At 42.8% G+C, this 16,582-nt stretch overlaps 2 protein-coding genes across 7 annotated transcripts in view; one reads left to right on the forward strand and one right to left on the reverse strand.

Moving 5' to 3' along the window:
* The window catches only part of LOC124589324, a 201,456-nt gene extending 191,849 nt beyond the window's left edge, over positions 1-9,607 (reverse strand). Inside the window, exon 1 of the mRNA XM_047131549.1 lies at positions 9,552-9,607. The gene's annotated coding sequence lies outside the window, so the exon portion shown is untranslated. The remainder of the gene's footprint in view (positions 1-9,551) is intronic.
* Positions 1-16,582, forward strand: part of LOC124589258 (protein Mpv17-like) — a 67,662-nt gene that overhangs the window by 37,508 nt on the left and 13,572 nt on the right. For 4 of the 6 annotated variants that reach the window (XM_047131548.1, XM_047131544.1, XM_047131542.1 and 1 more), the window contains one exon: positions 2,383-2,599. In XM_047131548.1, the coding sequence (XP_046987504.1) occupies positions 2,393-2,599 (207 nt within the window). In that variant the 5' untranslated portion in view covers positions 2,383-2,392. Of the gene's footprint in view, positions 1-1,997; positions 2,290-2,382; positions 2,600-16,582 lie in introns of those variants that run through there. The other 2 variants (XM_047131543.1, XM_047131545.1) reach the window with 2 other exon arrangements.

The raw sequence follows: 16,582 nt of genomic DNA on the forward strand, positions 1-16,582 counted from the left end.
CAGGCCGCCCTTCTCCACCTACGAAGGCTGGAGAAGGAGTGGTTGCCTGAGGGCTGACAGGGCACAAGGATATTAAGAGGAACGAAAGGGTGCATGTAGCAGTCAAGAAGGCGTGTAGTGATCCTTTAGATACTTCAGTGTGCTATGCCCCTACAACTATCGCCTCGCTGCTGATGTACAGTCATGCGTCGATGGGAAAAAGAGTGGCTGCAACTGACAAGACAATAAGCTGCGTCTAATGAAGTTCACAACGCGGCTGTGTTCATCTGTGACTTACAGGAGGATTGATCGTCATTTTAATGAGTTGCAAAGAAACCCATAGCTCATGACGACTATCAGCTTGTCGCTGTAGTGCGCAGTTGTGTCAGCACTCTTATCGTTTCCCCTTTTCATGTGCATTCGGGATATGCTTAAACTACGGTAGTTACTGTGGCGTGCATACTGTAAGACCTTCAGTACACACACCATCAGATTATTTGACTTGTCGCTCTAACGAAGTAGGCGAGTGTCAGCAATATGTCTCGTGGTCTTATCGTGGTGTGTTTATCTTCTGCCGTTAGGTCAGACGATAGAAATTCCACTTGCACGCTTAGAGTAGCAGACTGACGGTGACCAACTTTAAACAGAACTTGATTAATTTTCACACACATCTATTAAAATAATAACAAGCATAAAAATTACTTAACTTGGTTCTGGATGCTATTTACAATTGACAGTCTGAAGTTCCTTTGGTATTGGTACGTTAATCTTAATCTCACATATATCTCTGATACTTGACAAAAGTGTCTATACATTTATCTTCATGGCTATGTACAGGAATATGGTAATCTTATTGGGCGCAGACTGAAACTTGACTATTGACTGGTACAGACAAATGTAGAACTCGTGCAGACAAATGCGGACTGACTAATCGGAGGTCTGTACACTCGTTATAATACCTCGCGCGTTCATGTATCACTGCGCGAGTGTGACCCGCAAGGAGAAAAGGTTCTACGTAAGCAGCAATCTCATTGGCTGCGTTACGTATTAATACGCGGATCGGCGGAAGCATAATTTGGTCCGTCTCTATGGCAGCGTCATCTCGTAGTGCGGAGACGGACGAGCGCTGCGCCTGCGCTGTTGTGCGGGGCGCGCTCTAGTGGGAAAGTTGTGTACGCGCTGACTACGCGAATCTATGTACAAAACAGTTAGCGAGTGCGATTCAAGTGCAGTCAGTTTAAGGATGTAGGGATCATTCCTTTTCGAACACCAATAAAACTTATAATATAGCGTGAATTGTTTCACTTTGTGAAAAAAAGTCCTTTTAAACTCAACCTATTCGTACCAGAAAACACTTCATCAAGCTATTTCTTGCTAGTGTTTTCGGACAACTGTGTATAATCACTGACCCACATCTGCTGTAAATGACACTCTATAGAGAATCACTGTCCTTTCAAACGTATCTTTATGTATGGAAACTAGAAAAGAGAGACAGTCATATAGGGAAGGATCAGGTTTATAATGAGGAACTTAAGGACCTACTGCAGCAAAAACGAATTTTTGACTAGTATGGTGAACCATTACCGTAGTGAAAGAATCAATTTTAGTGACTCGATACTGGATGCATGTGTAAGACTATCCAAATTCGTTACTTGCTAAATTCGTTGACTGCGAGGGTTATTCTTCCGGACTTTGAAATCGTGATTGCAGCCTTGTTACCTCAACCCTTCGTAGATTTTTCTCCACACTCATTTAAATCTGCTCGATGCCGAACTATTAAATAAAGCTGCTGTCGTGTGTAGCTGCAGTGAAGCTATCAGTTTGGAACAATTTAGACAATGTACTGGGTATTCGTTCGTAAAACTGACAAGAGTTAGGTCTGATAGACTATGAATAAATATCGTGCCTTATAATAGCTGAGTAGACTACACAATTCGCGAGTTGCGAGCATCAATCCCAAGTCTCCATAGACACACTTAAAACAGGCAATGATTGTGTGTTCTTTTTGAGAACAGTATGTTGTTGCAACAACATTGTGATTATTATTTGATTTTTCAGAGAGATACTATTCTTTTTTTCCTATAGCTGACTCGTGAATGACCTCGTTGATAAGAATTATTTCAAAGCTATTAATAACTTGTCAGTGTGGAAAATAAATAATTTGTGAAGTAATAGCTACCGAGTTAAGATTGTAGTGAGGTTCAGCTTGAAGTAATCCCCATTCAAACTTTCCGCTTTGCCTAAGAGAATCGACCCCAGAAGTGAAGAAAGAAGACTGCAACTAATGAATAACAGTAATACAGTCATTAGGTATTAACTATGATAATATTCTGATTTATGCAGCTATGCTAACGTTCTAATCTATGGAGCACAGCAATTACCTAATTACTTCTTCTTTTTCAGGCTCCGAAACATGAGTTTAAGTCGGCTGGGTAGTTCCATGTACAAATCGTACCAGAACCTTTTGCGAAGATACCCCGTCGGCGTACAAGCCGTCCAAACGTCGGTATTTACTGGTGTGGGCGATGTTATTGCTCAGCTATTCGTCGAAAAGAAGGAAATGAAGGATTTTGATGTAATGAGACTTCTACGTTTTGGTGCCATCGGAGGCATTTACATCGTAAGTTAACTAAAGAAGTCATTGCTTTAGAGTGAAAAAGAATATTTCATTTTTTGTTTGATTTGTAATTTTTATTTTCTATATTAGTGTTGCACAAGATATGGTCTAGCCTCTGTCTTTTAACGTTAATTGAGTAGTGCCACATCATGCAGCAATTAATCGTAACAATTTTCAGGCGTGGACCAAGTGTGTAGGGGGAGAAAAGGGCCTCATGACACTCCTGCCGAGCCACCCAAAAAACCATTATCTTAGAAGCATTTGTATATTTACGTACATCAGTTTCCAAATTTAACAGCAAACATTACAGAATAATGTAGCGTGAAAACGAAGAGTCTCTAAAATGACAAGGAACTCTATAAATTACAAGCTATAATGCTATTCGCCCCTATCACAAATCAAATAATGTCACATTATGCCTTTCTTTTTACGGCTAGCGAACGTGACTCCATTAACTATTCATCACTGTGATTCTTCTTAAGCAGGATCGGATATGACCAGGATTTGTTTTCTTCGAAATCAAAGTCAGTTTTGCAAAAGATACATCCTCAATTTATTCACAGGGAACAGAAACTTTGCACATAATTATAAAACTCACAACATAAATAAAACAAGATCGTCGTCATTCCATTCCACACTGAACCCTGTGAATTACGCAGTTCTGCAAGACACTACAATTCTCTCGCCAGCTGCGTGCAACATGGGAGAAGCTAGTGTCACTTGAAGCTTACTGGGAAATGACGTCAAAATGACGCGTCTTCCATAATACTCGATCTGACCACGAAATTCGTTAGCAATTAACAAATGAAGCACTTAAGAATCGCCTTATTGGATATTGTCGTTTTCACTTGCGTCCTTTAAATATATGCTGTTTCACAATACCAGCACATTGAGGATCAATCGAAAACGCATCCGTAATGGTACAATTTTTTGTAATAAAATAACGAATAACGTCGTATTGGCGACTCAAGAATTTTCGTATTTGATTGTTTTCATTGTGTTATGACAGTATGTTTTTTCATGGAAACGAAACGTAAAAAATTTAATATAGACACGCCATTCTTGGTATGATTTGTTATAATAAAATATCAATGGTAAAAGGCTTCAGGAGATCATAAGATGAAAGATCTGTCAGAAGTTACCTGAGTTCACAATAGTGTGATGGATAGATACGTGAAGTCCGCAGCTAAAGGAACAGGTTCGCATCCTGCTATATTCAAATATTTTTTATGCACATTCACACACGTAAAAATATCCTGACTTTCTTATTAATTTAATAGCAGTATATTCCATAATATTTGATAGTATATAATTTAAGAGCACTCTCTCTCAGGAGTGAGTTTGTTAGATTTTATGAATATACAAAGGAATATGGATGAACATATTGCAAGGATGTGCCCAAAGTCAACAATAATCTGACAATGTTTGTGAGTTCACCGGTACACTGAAGAGCCAAAGAAACTGGTACACATGCCTAATATCGTGTAAGGCCCCCGCGAGCATGCAGAAGTGACGAAACACGTGACATGGACTCGACTAATGTCTGAAGTAGTGCTAGAGGGAATAGACACCATGAATCCTGCAGGGCTGTCCATAGATCCGTAAGAGTACGAGAGGATGGAGATATCTTGCGAAGAGCACATGGCAAGGCATCCCGGATATGCTCAATAATATTCATGTATGGGGAGTTTGATGGCCAGCGGAAGTGTTTTAAAATCAGAAGAGTGTTCCTGGAGCGACTCTGTAGAAATTTTGGACATGTGGGGTGTCGCATTGTCCTGCTGGAATTGCCCAAGTGCGTGGAATGTATAATGGGTATAAATGGATGCAGGTGATCAGACAGTATGCTGACGTATGAGTCACCTGTCAAGAGTCTTATCTAGACGTATGAGGGTTCCCATATCACTCCAACCGCACATGCCCTACACCATTACAGAGACTCCACCAGCTTCAACAGTCCCCTGCTGACATGTAGGGTCCATGGATTCATTAGGCTGTCTCCATATCCGTAAACGTCTATCTGCTCAATACAATTTGAGACTCGTCCGACTAGGCAACATGTTTCCAGTCATCAACAGTCCATTGTTGTTGTTGACGGGCCAAGGAGAGGTGTAAAGTTTTGTGTCGTGCAGTCGTCGAGTGTGCATTAGTGGGCCTTCAGCTGCGGAAGCCCATATAGATGATGTTTGATGGAATGGTTCGCATGATGACACTTGTTGATGGTCCAGCATTGAAAACTAAAGCAATTTGCGGAAGGGTTGCACTTCTGTCACATTGAACGACTCACTTCAGTCGCCGCCGTTGGTCCCGTTCTTGCAGGGTCTTTTTCCGGCTGAGCTATGTTGGAGATTTGATGTACCCTCAGACTTCAAGAAGAATATAATAATTCCAATCCCAAAGAAAGCAGGTGTTGACAGATGTGAAAATTACCGAACTATCAGTTTAATAAGTCACAGCTGCAAAATACTAACGCGAATTCTTTACAGACGAATGGAAAAACTGGTAGAAGCGGACCTCGGGGAAGATCAGTTTGGATCCCGTAGAAATGTTGGAACACGTGAGGCAATACTAACCTTACGACTTATCTTAGAAGAAAGATTAAGAAAAGGCAAACCTACGTTTCTAGCATTTGTAGACTTAGAGAAAGCTTTTGACAATGTTAACTGGAATACTCTCTTTCAAATTCTGAAGGTGGCAGGTATAAAATACAGGGAGCGAAAGGCTATTTACAATTTGTACAGAAATCAGATGGCAGTTATAAGAGTCGAGGGGCATGAAAGGGAAGCAGTGGTTGGGAAAGGAGTGAGACAGGGTTCTAGCCTCTCCCCGATGTTATTCGATCTGTATATTGAGCAAGCAGTAAAGGAAACAAAAGAAAAATTCGGAGTAGGTATTAAAATTCATGGAGAAGAAGTAAAAACTTTGAGGTTCGCCGATGACATTGTAATTCTGTCAGAGACAGCAAAGTACTTGGAAGAGCAGTTGAACGGAATGGACAGTGTCTTGAAAGGAGGATATAAGATGAACATCAACAAAAGCAAAACGAGGATAATGGAATGTAGTCAAATTAAATCGGGTGATGCTGAGGGAATTAGATTAGGAAATGAGACACTTAAAGTAGTAAAGGAGTTTTGCTATTTAGGGAGTAAAATAACTGATGGTCGAAGTAGAGAGGATATAAAATGTAGACTGGCAATGGGAAGGAAATCGTTTCTGAAGAAGAGAAATTTGTTAACATCGAGTATAGATTTAAGTGTCAGGAAGTCGTTTCTGAAAGTATCTGTATGGAGTGTAGCCATGTATGGAAGTGAAACATGGACGATAACTAGTTTGGACAAGAAGAGAATAGAAGCTTTCGAAATGTGGTGCTACAGAAGAATGCTGAAGATAAGGTGGGTAGATCACGTAACTAATGAGAAGGTATTGAATAGGATTGGGGAGAAGATAAGTTTGTGGCACAACTTGACTATAAGAAGGGATCGGTTGGTAGGACATGTTCTGAGGCATCAAGGGATCACCAATTCAGTATTGGAGGGCAGCGTGGAGGGTAAAAATCGTAGAGGGAGACCGAGAGATGAATACACTAAACAGATTCAGAAGGATGTAGGTTGCAGTAGGTACTGGGAGATGAAGAAGCTTGCACAGGATAGAGTAGCATGGAGAGCTGCATCAAACCAGTCTCAGGACTGAAGACCACAACAACAACAACTGGATTCCTGATATTCACAGTACACTCTTGAAATGGTCATATGGGAAAATTCCCGCTTCATCGTTAGCTCAGAGATGCTGTCTCCCATCACTCGTGCGCCGACTATAACACCACTTTCAAACTCACTTAAATCTTGATAATAGTAGGTAACTGGCGGCCTTGGTGCAATTTTGATATGAAACTGATGTGCAAATTAATTAAATTTATCAATTAATCACCCCCACACCTGCCCACCCCTACCCCCCCCCCCCCCCCAACCACGCCCACTCCCACCCCCAGATGACTTCACGTGTTTCCCCAGCTGCACATGTGCCCCAGCCCTCTCATCCCCCTACCCACCCCTTCCCCCCAACCTACCCTATTGGCGGGAATTTCGAATTTTGGTGAGAACTTCGAATTTTGGCGGGAATTTCTTTGCACCATGGCTGTGATGACATCTCACCCCACCCCGGAAATGGAAGGGAATTAAAATTGGCAGTACTCTGGACGCTGGTCCTCCTGGGCAGAAAGCCTAAGTGTACCCACCTGACACAAAAATTGCCAGAGACGCTTGGAATTGATGGGAAATTAAAAATGGCTGTGTCCTTTCCGGGACTTGAAACCTGATTCTATTCCTATCTAGGAGATAAAAGGACGGTCACCTAAAGTGCAACTTGTTCATCCAAAATATAGAGACAGAGCCCCCACAAGCCCAAGTGCTCCCCCTAACACATGGAAACTGTCCACATGTGGGAGAGAGGTAGGTTAGTTTAGTGTAGTTATTTATTTCGGTCGGAAAACTGACGCAAATCTCCATCCTAATTACATAATTAATCACAAAGATCAGGCCTAATTACGCAGTCATATACATAGTGCTACACAAGGATGGCATAAAATCGCAATACAACTCAAAAACTGATGATACCATACAACTGATGTTATACTGCTAGGAAAAAATTTCCCAATATCACTCGAAACTAGCGATAGACACACTCAAACTATACCTACGTCTCCAGGCTGGCGGGAAAACGCTGAGGTGTAAGGTACTATATTTATTCTTTTTGGCAGGAAATAAGTTCAACTGACGAGGTGCTGGTGTTGGACAGAGAGGAGTTTAAAATGTATATTACCCGTAAGCATACAGCATCTATTGTTGTTTGACGTCAGAGTTCGCTACATATGTCTGCTCAAAAACCATCCTGCAGCCCAGGTAATCGAAGCCAATACATGCTATCACCACTGATGAAAAAAAATGCGTCACATTTCTAATTACACTTCGAAATTGTGGCGAAAAAAGCAGCACTCATAATAAACGGGCCATTATGCAGTACGTATACTGGGGAAAATCGTTGTCCTAAAAGACTGCAGAGGAGGCGGTAGTTGAACGTGCCGAAACTCGTGGTCCCCTTCCTCCCTCCCTCCACCCCTCCCTCTCTACATCCACGTACGGGGGGGACGCAGGCTCCTTCAAATGACCAGCTGCTCGCCAATCGCCTCGCGGCACGGCCAGACCGCTGTCTGCCCTTTGCTGCCACCCTATGTGGTGGCTCGCTGCACTCAGCTTTCCACAATCTAGCCGCCGCCTTAAGGCGGCGGTTCTAGACAACACAAAAGGGAAATTAAGTACCATAACCCCGCCCATCCGTTGAACAGCCCAGATCAGCACTCGGCTTTCCACCATCTGGCTGCCGCCTTAATGCAACGCTCCTGTGCCAACACAGTAGTGTGTATAGTCAACCAAACAATAGGAGATAAAAGGCCGGTCACCTCAAGTGCAACTTGTTCATCCAAAATATAGAGACAGAGCCCCCAAAAGCCGCTCCCCTCTCCCCCCTGGAAAGTGAGCGTCTGTGTCCAGCGACCACCACAGCCGACACGCCCCCCCCCCCCCCTGCCCCCCACCCACAGCAGCCCGCCGTTCGGTGATGTATTAGACGTCAATGCATTATAATCAAGCATCTATTTAAAAAAAGCAAAATACATTGGCGACCATGATAAATGTCCTCTTTTCACGAAAATAGGTAAAGTCCATTTTCTTTCAGTCTTACGAGCAAAATCGGTATGGTTTTTATGTTCGACGGAAGTCCGTCTCATTATTTTGTGACGTCCAAGGAAGTATACCGCCACCGATCACAAATGATCAGCAGAGACGTGCTCACCCTGCGTAAAATCAGGAAAAAAAATTGGACTGTTTTGATACGAGAACTACCTATCGCCACAGAGTGTCCTCGTCATTTCTAGACCGTCATTGGAGTAAAGAAAAAGCGAGAATTTAAACTCCAAAGAAAAAAAAACTATATTAAGCAAATTCTTCCAGCCTGTTAAACAAATTACAGGACCTTAGAGCGTCTCTCGCGTTCAGTGTCTGTGAATAAACTGTCACGCACGTTTGTATCACAAAAATTTCAGACAATCTTTCACGCCATTGGTACACATGTCGGGAAAAAACACATTCATTTTACGTTTGACAACAAGAAGCTATAATTCAAGAGAATGTTGCTGTTTTGTACACCATGAGAGGGCCCCTTTTACCAGTGCGATGCTATATCATACTAGCGTTTACGAAACAAATCGTGAAAGCCTGTCTCGCCCTGTGTAGGTGGGAGATTGAAATTTCGTTAAAAGATATCACCAAAACGGAAAAAAACGCAACGTTTGTCAATAATCATTCCGCAGTGCTCTAGCCATCTCTTCCACCCGCCAGGCGGCTCGCCACTGATGTCAGTTTAATAGGCTGATTAATTAAATGTATCATGAGAGTCACTTCGCATGGCCAATATTTTTTTTTGTCAGCAGTCGGATTACGCTCACCAGCTAGGACAGCTGGGAATCCATGGAGGGAACACGACCTTCCTTTTTGAGGAACACTATTGAGAAATGACATTTTAAGCTGACCACAGTTGGATTCTACACCCCACAACGTATATTTCGCATAAGAATTGCGCTATTAAAACACGATCATAACGCCTAGGTTACCGTCACACTGCATAAAAAGCTGTCTTCAGTCTGCAGGCACACACACGAGTCGCTGATAATGTTACACTTTCAGGTAGAAATGCTGTCTGCGATTTGGAATCAAGTCTATCCATCCTACCACGTACGCAAGTTGTATCTTGTAGAGACATCTTTTAATGGTTACAGCTACTGGTGAATCATATTCGTCCCACTGTCGTATCTCGATTCGAGTAACCCTTTTTTCTTTTTGCGAACCTATCTGCCCAGGATCCCATACACCAAGAACTACAGCAACTATTGGAAGGTGATTACCTGTACTGCTAATCTCATCTTCCCATCGGAATGGTAGCAAATCTCTCGGTGCTGCGTTTCGAAAAGCACTGTTCCTTCATTTGGCAGTCACGTGCATGATTACTGTCCCGGTGTTGACCATCGCCTGAAGGTGCAGTTCACAACACGCGTGAGGTAGCACAAATAAAAAGAGGTACAGTTATCTTATTGGTGAAAAAAATAAAAATAAGAACATGTGCAGGGTATCGCAGCATATGGAAATAGGACAAGTCTGTAGCAATGAGGAACGCTTCCAAACAACTGTATTACGGTGATGACCTCTACATTTAATCCCATGTTCCACAGCGACAAGCAGCAGATATCCAGTGTTCCGTCAAGGTTCCCTTCATCTCAACGGAGTGGTGTCAGTCAAGCGTTATGCGGAAATCAACAGTGTACTCAGTGGACGGTCGGGATTGGAAGGACGCCATTGATATGGAGCGATATACTGTAATACACACCGCAGTTGATAGCGAGATCAATTTTAGCAATTTTACCCAGAAGTCGGAGAGAACAATATCCACCACATTCTGCAACCTGTTTAGAAACAGAGTGAGCTGAGTTAAAGCTATGGGAGCGTGTTTTGACCACTCGGTGGAAGTGGCAACATATTGTCGTAGCTTCGCCGCCCGTGTACAATGTGTGAGGTCAGCGTCAAATGAAGCCTGCTCCTGCAACACGACGACAGTACGAACAGTTAAGGTGGTGTTTCTTGCTGAGAAAATTAGGAAGACTCAACATCGAAGCAGATCCGCGTTCCTCAGGATCCATTCACGTCTATCACCCAAACATTCTATCATCGTTATTCTGTACCATCCAGCAGAGAAAAATTACGAACTATTAAAGCTCCTTAAGCTATTAAACTTATACTATTAAAGCTCCTTAAACTGGATACTTCCTTTCAAGGAGCATTTGACCGGAACCTCTGCTTTGCTCAAAAACTGGAAAAGCCTTCTTCATAAGCGCTGTGGTACCAGGTGGGGATTGATATGCACTCGTGTTGGTGTATTCAACAGCAGAGTATTGTGCATCTGCCTGACTTAATAGTCCTTCAATTTGATCTATCCCTTACCTATCTTGCGTCACATTCCACCTTCTGATAACGGACGGGAAGAGTGCGCTGCTCTTCAGTCTGGAACCGCTACGGTCGCAGGTTCGAATCCTGCCTCGGGCTTGGATGTGTGTGATGTCCTTAGGTTAGTTAGGTTTAAGTAATTCTAAGTTCTAGGGGACTGATGACCTCAGATGTTAAATCCCATAGTGCTCAGAGCCATTTGAACCATTTGAAGTGCGCTAGTGCTTGAGCATCGGGGAGTTGTTGATAACCCTGACCTTCCATAATTGAGTGATGCATATTCTGTGGAGCGAAAAAGATTGAGATCATTCAGTGCCATCAATGAAAGGAAACGCTGCTGGCAACAAAACTGTCCTCCACGATGTCTGAAACTGCCTTGCTTTCAGGAGAAACTCCCTGGATATGATTAGTCTCGGGCAATTTGTACTAATCTAAATCGTATCCAAGCGGGCCACGGATGATGTGCAGACGCTCTGCACAAATGGGGGAAATCATCACCATCTGGTGATTGTGGAATCGGACGATAGACACTTGCTCATGTTGTACCAACATGTTTTGCAGTGTCTGTAAGATTTCCTCACAACCTTGGAGTGATAAAATACATGAAAGACCAGAGAACTTTCTCTAGTCAGGGTCTCCATTGAAAATGTTGGTTAAAAGGAAAGAAAGTATGTGCCTTTCGAGGCAATTAAGCGTGTACGAAGTTCGTATTCATTAAAATGAAAGAGAGAACTTTGGATCGCTATGAGAAAAGTGAGCGTATTGTTGATATTCAGCGGGCTTTAGGACTTGAGAACTACTTGTGGCAATGTAGAATCAATTCGAAAAACTGCTCAATCATCAACTGACTTACGCTTGACTAGAGTGACCAAATCTCACTCGAAGGCAATGGAAAGAAATTTTAAGCCACTGGACAGAACACCACAACCAGTAGCACATGCCTCCCTCTGGAGCTGTTATTCAAGCTAGAGCCAAGAGCTTGTATGCAGATTTAACGAAAGAAGAGGGCGATCCCGCAAATTTCGTAGCCTTTCAGGTTGGTTTGTTCGCTTCAAGTACCGTTTTGGCTTTCACAACATTAAAATGACAGAAGAGAGCGCTGCGTCAGACGAAGTTGGAGCTGAGGAATTTAAAAAGAGGTTTAAAGAAATTGTGACAGAAAAGGCTGTCCTGCAAAGTAGGTTTTCAGTCTTGATGAAACGGGCTCATTTTGGAAACAATTTATTTTTTCTTTTGAAGAAAAAATAGCACTTGGATTTATGGCTGCCAAAGACCGATGCACCCTTCTATCCGGAAGAATCCTAGAGCAGTGCTCCCCAACCTTTTACCTGTGCGGATCAGCTGTTTTATAAAAAAGTCTCAGAAGGCCAGTAGCTAGGAAAAAATATAAACATACACACACACACACACACACACACACACACACACACACACACACACACACACAGAGAGAGAGAGAGAGAGAGAGAGAGAGAGAGAGAGAGAGTGAGTGGGTGAGGTAATTTTAACTGAAGACACTGATACATCTCGAAAACTACAAATCGAATCAAGGAAAGTTATAATTCCAATTTGTTTGCCTCGGAGAGGGACATCCAGTGATAACTTTGAAATCTTCGCTAGGAATCCCCTTTTTTCATTGCAGATTACGATTCTACGGCAAAATCTACATACGTTTTGTCTGTAACATCTTCATCGTTTCGCCGCAGATGGCGTTGTGATCGGAGGAATGGAAATGAGTACACAATCGTAATTTACGACATGCTGCTCAATGGCCCTTGAATATCCAATGGCACATGGGACCCCACATCCATGCTTCGAGGGTAAGACAGGCCATTACATCATAACGTCTGTTTGGAAACCCTGTCGCAACGTCGTATACCTCCTGCATATCGAATTGGGAACTACTCTACGCGCCACTGTGGCCGTAGCTCGAGGTGAACGCCACTCTGCTTGTCCAATTATAATAAGTGTTCAAGCGTAGTACCGCCAGCTTCAATACACTTAGTGATCCGCTTTTCAAATGACCATACACAGAACAGAAAGAGGTCTGCGGAAATGCCAGCACAGGCGTTTCTGATGCGATCGAGCATGTCTTCACAGCCTGTGGGCACTTGCTGGTACACCTATATTTTAAATATCCCCACGTAAAGAAATCCTGTGACATCAAATCCGGCGCCTAGGACGACAATTAATATCGCCACCTCTGACGATTGACCGACCAGTGTAAACACTGTCTAATACCTCCCGTGCTTCAATTATGTAATGTGCTGGGCAACCGTCACGCTCAAACCACAAACGTTATCGAATGCCCAGGACGACATCCTGCAATAGTTCCGGTAGTTCATGTACCAAAAACGTTCCATATTTGCGTCCATTCAACGTGCCGTCGATAAAATACAGACCAAAGACATTATTTATATAGACTGCAGCGGCGAGTGAAAATTTATACCAACGTCGAGAATCGAACCCTGGTCTCCCGCTTACTAGGCAGGTGCGCTAGCCACTAAACCACCTTGGCATAGCGGTTCACACAACTGCACGGCTTATCCCTGACACGCCTCCCTCATCGATCCGGATTCTCACTGCCGCCCCAGACTACATTAAATTCCCCCTTACACATGAATAGAATTTCCGCGGCTCTCCATGTTCTGGAATAGCACCTCAGTACCTGCACCTGCGTTTCAGGCTCGATCACAGCACCGTACGACGTTGATACCAATAAAGTCTCTGAAATTGTGTTATATCATTACAGATCAATGAAGTTCTTTCCCATGATGCCACACAATACGTTAACCGATCAAGGACGTTGATGGTCAACTTGCGTAACCAGTGGGAATTGTCTACACTCCAGTAATGCACGTTAAGCCGGTTAACGCTACCATGATTTGTGAATATAGTCTTATCGTAAAATAGCACCTCGGCAAAGAACTTGGGGGTTGTTCGCATTTGTTGACGTGCTCATTCACAAAACACTACCTGGTTATGGAAATCGGTGCCATGAAGATCTTGATGCAGTGACACACGGTGTGGATGATACGACGATGCAGTGTTATGACCATACTACCCACGGACATATCGGAATCGCGGTGTAATTGCCGGGCGCTGATATTGCGTTGTGTACTATCGCTAGGACAGCTATTTTATTAGCTTCTCTCTGGAAAACGCTCGGCATACAAAGCAACAGCAGCGTCAACATTTCTTCTACATTCTCCTTAAATCAGAATCATTTCAGTTTTTTCTTCTGTGGCTGCAACATTCATGGTCCTCTTGCACGACGTCTGTCCTCCAAATGATACGTAGGTATGCAAGCAATAAACACTGCGCAAGTATTGTAATGTTTAGAGCTGCTATCTGTTCTACGTCTGCACGATACGTGAGCTCCGGTCGAAGTGTACTACTGCCTCTTTTAATACGTCGCAGTTCGCTAAGCGGCCATGGTGGCGCGGCGAGTAGTTCCCTGTTCGAAGTGTCTGAAGAATATAACGTTGCGAATTGGGTTTCTAATTAGACGTTATGAAATATTGTCCTGTCCTACCCATGTAGCATGGAGGTGGGGTCCCATGTGCCATTGGATGTTCAGGGGCCATTGAGTAGTATGCCGTAAATTACGATTGTGTACCCATTTTTATTCCTCAGATTACAGCGCCATCTGTGGCGAAACGAAGGAAATGCTTCAGACGAAACGTATGTAGATTTTTCAGTAGATTCATAATCTGAAATAAAAAACGAAGAATTGCCACTGACGATATCAAAATAGCGCCCCTCCCTCCCACCCGCCACCCATGCACGGAGTGGGTTAGAGGGTCGAGTGTAGTATCGTTGGATGTCTCCCTCCGAGACAAACAAATTGGAATTTTGGATTTTTTTTTATTCAGTGTGTAGTTTTCGAGATATTTCAGTGTCTCTAGTTAAAATGAACTCCCTGCATATAAAGGGCGTTTCACATGACACCTCTTTTATTTTGTGAACGGTTCCAGTTATCGAAACGAGGTTGTTTTTCGGCAAATGATAGTACAGTAAGGGCCATGTGCATGTGATGAAGGTTCTTAACTCTTATTGCTCGAGATATAGAAGCAAGTACGATTTTTAAAAACAGTATGATATACTTTTTTACGGCATCTGAGAGCGCTTGAAAAGACGAGTGCAGTGACATAATGCTTGTTAATGTTCAGGCTGAAACCTTTCGTAAAGGAATCCGAGAAACATACTAATACCAAAACGTAAGTCGTCCGGAAACGCGCATGCCACGCTACGTCGTTGTATCAGTCCTTTCGACTGGTTACATGTCTGCAATGCAGAACTAGCAGGAATTGTGTCGTCTATCGGCATGCCATTTCTGCTACAACATTCCTTGCATGCAGACATATACAACAGTGAGGTGAATTCAAACACGTTCTATAATATGGCGATGATGGCGCGAGACATATTAACGAGGGAATGTGGGAGAAGCGGGAGGAGTGTAATCCGCATTTTGCATCGACATAAATTCCCCCCTTATCTTCTGTCACTACATCAGGCACTCGGAGGACATGATTTCAAAAGTAGTATAGAATTTTGTTGGTTTGTTTTGCGTTGGTTGGGAGACGACGCTATGTTTTTCCAACGTGTGCTCGTTACCGACGAAGCAGCATTTACGAACCACGATAATACAAACTTAGGTTACATGCGCTACTGCCCAGCTGAAAATCCACGCTGGCTTCGCCGAGTAGAACAACGACCGTGAGCGTAAACACGTGGTGCGGCGTCACAGGAAATTCCATTGCGAGAAATTAATTCATGCCAAGGGTGTTAAAGGAGAATACGTATGCGCACTTTCTTACGAACATTCTGTCTTTCTACAAGATGTACCACTGAATAAGCACCAGTGTTTGTGTTTCCAACACAACGGCTGTCCAGCTCACTCGTGTTGCAACACAAATGCTGAAAGAAAAGTTTCCTGGTCTCGGATAGGACTGAGTGCTGCATATAGTAGATGGCCAGGTCTCTTAATTTGACTCCTCTTGATTTGTTTGTGTGGAGATCACTGAAAGATTCAGTCTATGATTAAGCCCCAAGTACGCAAGAGAACATGCGCCGTCGAATCGCAACAGCATATTATCCATTGTACTTCCATCTGTTCATTTATCTCTCGAACGACGATTGCTAATGTGCAGTTGATAGTAAATAATTTGAGCACATACATATGTAAATTGTAAAACTGTTTCTTTAAGAAAAGTGTTTATTTTATGATGACATTTCGTCAGTCATTCTGAATAAACTGTTTAGTTTATTTAAAGCATACAATTACAATTTCAATTACAATTTCGAGTAGTATTTATAGACGCATTTGTTCGTCAGCAAGTGATTTACTTTAAGAAGCATTTAGGTGTCTCCAGACAAAGACAGGTCAGGTATCAATTTTTTTCAAATCTAATAAAATTAACAAAGTAGTTTCCTTTTCTCCCTTAACTAGGTTTTTTTTTATAATCATGATGTATAAGTGACCGACGTTTCTGTTTCGTATTTGACAGGTAAGCAGCAACGGGTAGGGTTAAAATGGAAAACTGCCTGACGAATCTGTAATTGTTTTCACAAAAATCTGGAAACGTACACTCATTTGAAATAGTCTTCCTTCGTCTGATACGCCATAAGCTAGTATATGCCCTAGTTCCATATACGAAAATCATAGCTGACACTGTCTCTGCTGCTCATAGGAAATGAGGTTTTATTTTAGTAGCTTAAGGCTCTTTCTGCATATAACAACGGAGCCTCGCATGAGAGCTCTGCTTGGCGTTGTTTCCACCACAATTTTCGCCGTGAAAAAAGAATACTGGTAGTTCGTCTTAGAGCAGCAGGGTAGGTCTCGAAATGACAGAATGGGCCATTCCCTTGTGCGTGGTATAGGATAGCGATGGAGCATTTTAACTCTTATTTCATTCTGTTCTCGCTGACCTTCACG

This window comes from Schistocerca americana, chromosome 2 (assembly GCF_021461395.2).
Source record: "Schistocerca americana isolate TAMUIC-IGC-003095 chromosome 2, iqSchAmer2.1, whole genome shotgun sequence".
Taxonomy (NCBI): domain Eukaryota; kingdom Metazoa; phylum Arthropoda; class Insecta; order Orthoptera; family Acrididae; genus Schistocerca; species Schistocerca americana.